The sequence below is a fragment of the Labeo rohita genome, chromosome 16, assembly GCF_022985175.1.
Source record: "Labeo rohita strain BAU-BD-2019 chromosome 16, IGBB_LRoh.1.0, whole genome shotgun sequence".
Classification (NCBI taxonomy): Eukaryota; Metazoa; Chordata; class Actinopteri; order Cypriniformes; family Cyprinidae; genus Labeo; species Labeo rohita.
Genome location: NC_066884.1, coordinates 27,636,042 through 27,641,780, shown reverse-complemented (window position 1 = coordinate 27,641,780; position 5,739 = coordinate 27,636,042). Strand labels below are relative to the sequence as shown.

Here is a 5,739-nt window from a genome sequence, read left to right as displayed (position 1 = left end):
CACGTTGGCGCCCACGAAACATATCAGTTCCAGGCTTCCAGCATTGCTAACCTGACAGCGCAGTTGGTACTTTATCAAATTAAACACAATGAACCAAACATCAGCGCACCAGCCTCACTGCGTCACCGTAGGAACGCGACTGAAGTACAAAGCCTATAATTTACATAATAAATAATAGTTTAGCATTTGGATACATCGTAAATATGAACATATTATGGAATATTTGGATTTGTGCTGAATGACAGAGGTAGGATACAAGAGCACAAAGCTCCATTTCGCAAACAGTTGAGTGCACAAGCCTTTAAAGTAACGTTATACTCCATTGTCAGTGATAGACGCGTTCAGAATCAGCACATGGTCACTGTCTAGTGGGCTTTGTTTTGAAGAGCGCAACTCCTGGCATTCGCTGTTCTTCTGCGGTCGGTTATCAAACAGGTTGCATTACTTCTGGATTGAAGGTGTATTGCCTGTATTCGTTGTAAGGCCTCATGCACCGAACCGAGATGTCCGTATACCGTGATGGTTCGGTACGAATACATGTATCGTTACACCCCTAGAATGTAGTAAGTTAAGTTTTCCAAAGAAAGACACTCAGCAAATACCAATGTTTATCTACCAACTTCTCATGAAAAAGATTATCTACCAGGGAACTGGTCAACAGGCTGTTTACACACATAATTGGCATTCACAATCTAACAGGAGCATTACCAACACTCCTCAATTTCAACAATATATTCTGACACAGATCAAGGGCAGTGACTCTCCTTCAGACATTTTTTCTTTGGTTCACAAATCATTTGAATCACTATCTGACTTGGTTTGTATATGATATAACCAGTAGCCTTTGTGTATAAATCTGTGTGTGTGTGTCTGTGTGTGAGCGAGAGAAAGTAGCAATGATTGATTTGAACCTTTAACTCATGCTCAAGTTACATCAGCTATATATTTTTGTATAAAACCACATATGATTTCATGCTATTTCAGTCTAAATAGTGAAAATACATGATGCAGAAAGTACTATATGCCTCAGGCAAATTAATTTGGTCATTGCTCTTTTTTTTGGCATCATGACTCAGTTGTCTAATTTTTGTGCAGACAGCTGTAAAACTGGCAAAGAAATGACCTTATATGATTAAGTAATCAGTAAAGAGTTTTACAGCTGTCTGCACTAAAATTAGACTATAAATAATGATATGCACATGCACAGCATGTTTAACTTTTAGCAACAGACCTGATGTAAGATAAGTACATTTCAATATTATTTTTGCTAAAAAAAAAAAACAGTTCTATATAAATAAATAAATAAAAACAAAACACTGTAATAGATCTAATAAAGCACCACTGAAAAAAAACATTTTGGGGTCCTGCATTACACACAAATTATACAGAATTTAGATCTTTTAATATATTCATAAGGGAATGTAAATACATGTTTGTACACAGCATATATAATCATTTTTACACAAGTAATTATAAAATGTTCCCAAAATGCCCCAAATTGCGTTTTCAGTTTTTTTGGAATTGAAATATTCCATTTTAACCCTAAAAAAATAAAAAAAATAAAAAAATACATATATAAATACATAATCAGCATAACCCTGAACACAGCAGAAGTGTACAAGGTTGCCAGAAAAGGATCTCTGCATGTATTTATTACTGATACACACAAACCTGAATTTATAATCTTGTTAAAAAAAAAAAAAAATGCATTCATGCGATTCACATTTTCACCACAGCTACACACAGATTAGTGTAATTACATACATGATTACATCAGTAAGATTGCATAAAATTAATTTTGACAGAGTAAATATTGTCATGCCATGTTTAACAAGCTTAGTTCTTGCCTGACAGGCATTGCTTAATATTTGTTTAATTAAAAAGCCTATTCTCTTGTAACTTTATTGCTGCAACCTCTAGTTTAATGTTATCGGTGCATGAAAACACAAAATTAATTGTCTCTTGAAGCAACATAAATTAAATTAACTTTTCTAAGAAATAGCTGTGTGTATAACATCACGCTTTATCTATATGTGTGTGTGTGTGTGTGTGTGTGTGTTATGGTCAAGTAGGAGGGTCAGTTGCACAGTATAAATATCAGAGATTATGGAGCATCATCAAAATACAATTCAAGATACTCTTAAGGAAACCACAGAAGAGAACAAAGCCACAGAAAACATCACACTATACAAGACAAGATTCAGGGGAAAAGGTAAAATCTTTATTTCCTTTCATCAAGTCTGAAAAAATTGTTCAGTTAGATCAATTAGTTTGGAAAAGTGTCAGGAAAAAGACTGAAATAAAGATTTAAACAATATAAATCATCTAAAGCAACTGCAGTGATAATAATAATTTTTGCTGACAGATTAGTAAAATGTTATCACTTGGGTTGTTTTGACCAAGTTGGTCAAAACAAGTGGGTAGTTTTATTTATTTGACTTTACAATATTACACATTAAAAACAAACATTTACATTGCCAGTCAAAAGTTTAAAAAATAAAATAAATAAATAAATACTATATGTCTGGCTTAAAATAAACCCAAAGTAAGTTGTAAATTAAAAATCAGACACATAAGTACTGGAGGCATTAGCAATAATCAAAAGGTGAACATTTATTAATAAGCAATTACAAAATGTTTATTATTTAATTATTATAGTATTCAAATTATTAACAAATGTTCATTTGTTGAACATGTTAATTAAAAGTTAATTTCCAGCCTATTTTGGGTTCATTTTAAGCCAGACATATATTAATTTTTAAGAAATAATTGCATTAAATAAAACTACTCAGAAGGTTGGGTTGAACGCTGGGTTGTTTTTTAGATGCTGAAACAGTCAGTCATGAATGTAGAATATATTATTTTTGATTAACATCATACATTAATGCTATGAAAATACTGTGATGCTCAAAACAATTAGAATTACAGTTCAATGACAAAACAAACAGAAATCCACAAGATTTAAAAAAGCTTTAAAACAAAGTGCAGCATGCTTCAAATTCTATGTAATATAGACTAAATTTTTCAGATGGGTTCAAAGGTCCCCACCGGTCATATATTACTGATTGCAGCCTGTCTGCTAAACGCAGTTGCTCCAACTTTATCAGTGAACAGAGGTGGAGAGTGCACATTCAACACCAAAGGTACATCATTGCACTTAAAATAAATGCCCTTACTTTATTAATGCGTGGTGCTAGTGAGTAAATATATAAATCATAAGTCTTTGCGTTATTTTTAGGCACCTGTGAGTATCAAGGACAGATCTTTGGCATTGGTGAGAGTTGGATTACTAAGGACTGCTACCAGTGTGTGTGTATGGAGCCCTTCGGAGTGGGCTGCTGCGATCAGTAAGTCTGCACTTCTGCACCTACAGGAAGTTCTTTTTCAAATCTATACTGTAGATTTTCATGTGCATGTGTTGTATGTAAATACACACTAATTACACATACACATATTCAGTGTGTGTTTTCTCACCCTGACAGCAACTCCCTACCAGTAGATTATCCCGAGTGGTGTGAGGTCATCAAAAAGCCTGATTCCTGCACCAGTGTTGCTGTAATGAGAGCCAATCACAAACTGCCTTGTCTTTATGGGAAGTGGGGCAGGATGCGACCTGAGACATGGACGTCTGACAATGATTTATTGTTCTAAATCACTTATTTAGGTTTGTAATAACTGTTCATTTTATTTTTTAGGTATTGAAAAGGATCTGTCATTTTTGCCATCTTTAAAGAATTATTGGCTCTCTCTGTCAATATATAATTCAGGTTTAGTGTTCAAACCTGATTTATGTTTTGATACGTAGAACCTTATTGGTTCCTTATTGGTTCACCTTATTGGGTCACTATAGCCATTTTAAAACAGAAAAGGTTTGCCACTTGATAAAACTGCACATAAAATAATTGTGATTGCCAAAATCATATCTTGATGTTCTCAATATTGATATTGGGGATACCAGTTGCTCTGAACAGAACTAGGATGCATTTATAATTGCTGAAATGCTGGAATATTTAAATAATTAAACAATTGTTCATTTCATGGACCACATTTGTATTGTTTTTCTTTTGGCTGGTTTATTTTTTTTATTAATTTTCCATGGAATTACCATAAAAACAGGTATGAAATATGGAGAATGTTTAAATACAGTATAAAACCTATATTTATGTGACTTTACAATATTACAAATTAAAAAAAAAAAACATTTGCATTAGCAGTCAAAAGTTTTTGAACTGTAAGATTTTTAATGTTTTTTTTTTTTTTAATTCTCTTCTGCTCACCAAGCCTGCATTTATTTGATCCAAAGTATAGAAAAAAAAAAAAAAAATATATATATATATATATATATATATATATATATATATATATATATATATATATATATTAATACTTTCAAATGTAACTTATTCCTGTGATCAAAACTGAATTTTCAGCATCATTACTCCAGTCACATGATCCTTCAGAAATCCTTCTAATATTCTGATTTGCTGCTCAAAAACATTTATTATTGATATTATTATTATTATTACTATGTTGAAAGCAGCTGAGTAGACTTTTTTTCAGGTTTCTTTGATGAATAGAATATTCAGAAGAACAGCATTTATCTGAAATAGAAAACTTTTGTAACATTATAAATATCTTTATAATCACTTTTTGATCAATTTAAAGCACCCTTGCTCATTTTTTTTATATAATTCCTTTCTTAAAAAAAACTACTGATTCCAAGATTTTGAATGATATAGTGTATACTGTTACAATTTTTTTTTTTTTTTTCAGATAAATGGTTGTAAATGCTGATCTTTGGAGAGAGACACTGAAGACTGGAGTAATGATGCTGAAAATGTAGCTTTGATCACAGGAATAAATTACAACTTAAAATACACTGAAAAAGAAAGCAGTTATTTAAAATAGTAAAAACATTTTACAATAGCCTATTACTCATTTTGCTGTATTGGGATCAAATAAATGCAGACTTGGTGAACAGAAGATAATTCTTTAAAAAAAACATAAATCTTACTGTTCAAAAACTTTTGACTGTTAGTGTAAATTAAATATATACAAAAAGCATAACATTTAGACTCAAATAAATCAATAAATAAATTTCAAGCAGATTACCAGTAAAGTAAAGGGAAAAAAAGTTAGGTTTTTCCCCCCAAATAAATGGGTAAAAGGTGTATCTGGACAATGAAGTCAACACAAAAAACAGTGTACCGTATTAATTAATATATAAAAAGAAGAATTTCAAAATTATGACATTGTTCTTGAATTGCTGAATTTGGGCCAACAGTGTACCGTTTTCGTCGAATGTGACCATTATTCTTGTCTTGAGTCGCTGCCAGCTTCAGATCTCTCGGTTTCCTCTCCTGTATCACACATGTGGTGAAATCTGATAGGGTGACGTTGAGCCGCTGCCTGTGGAGCGTCGCAGGTCACAATAAGCATGAACGTAAATCTAAACTCTAACGGTGGTAAACTCAATCTAGATAAAAATGTTCGACCTTTGAGTTCCTAATAATTCTCAAACACACACTGGAATGTGAAGTATTTAACCAGGTGTTTTTCAACCCTGAAGTCACATGATAAGCCTGAGCCGTCACGTGTCAATGTTCAAGTTTCAGGAAAGTTTTCATTTCTAGTCAGAGAAACCCCGCCTATCCCCGGCCCCTTCTGTACGACTATTGGTTCTTACTCATCTCTGTTATTTTTGATAGGTCCAGATTCACGTCACTCAAAATGCTGAAG

General features: G+C 32.5%; 1 protein-coding gene across 1 annotated transcript; it reads left to right on the top strand.

Moving 5' to 3' along the window:
* Positions 1 to 2,136: 2,136 nt before the first annotated feature.
* LOC127178871 (prostate-associated microseminoprotein) lies at positions 2,137 to 4,062 on the top strand. Its single transcript, XM_051132035.1, has 4 exons — positions 2,137 to 2,212; positions 3,029 to 3,143; positions 3,239 to 3,347; positions 3,483 to 4,062. Exons 2-4 carry the CDS (start codon positions 3,029 to 3,031, stop codon positions 3,649 to 3,651), a joined length of 393 nt encoding a protein of 130 aa, XP_050987992.1. The 5' UTR covers positions 2,137 to 2,212; the 3' UTR covers positions 3,652 to 4,062.
* The last annotated feature ends 1,677 nt before the right edge of the window (positions 4,063 to 5,739 follow it).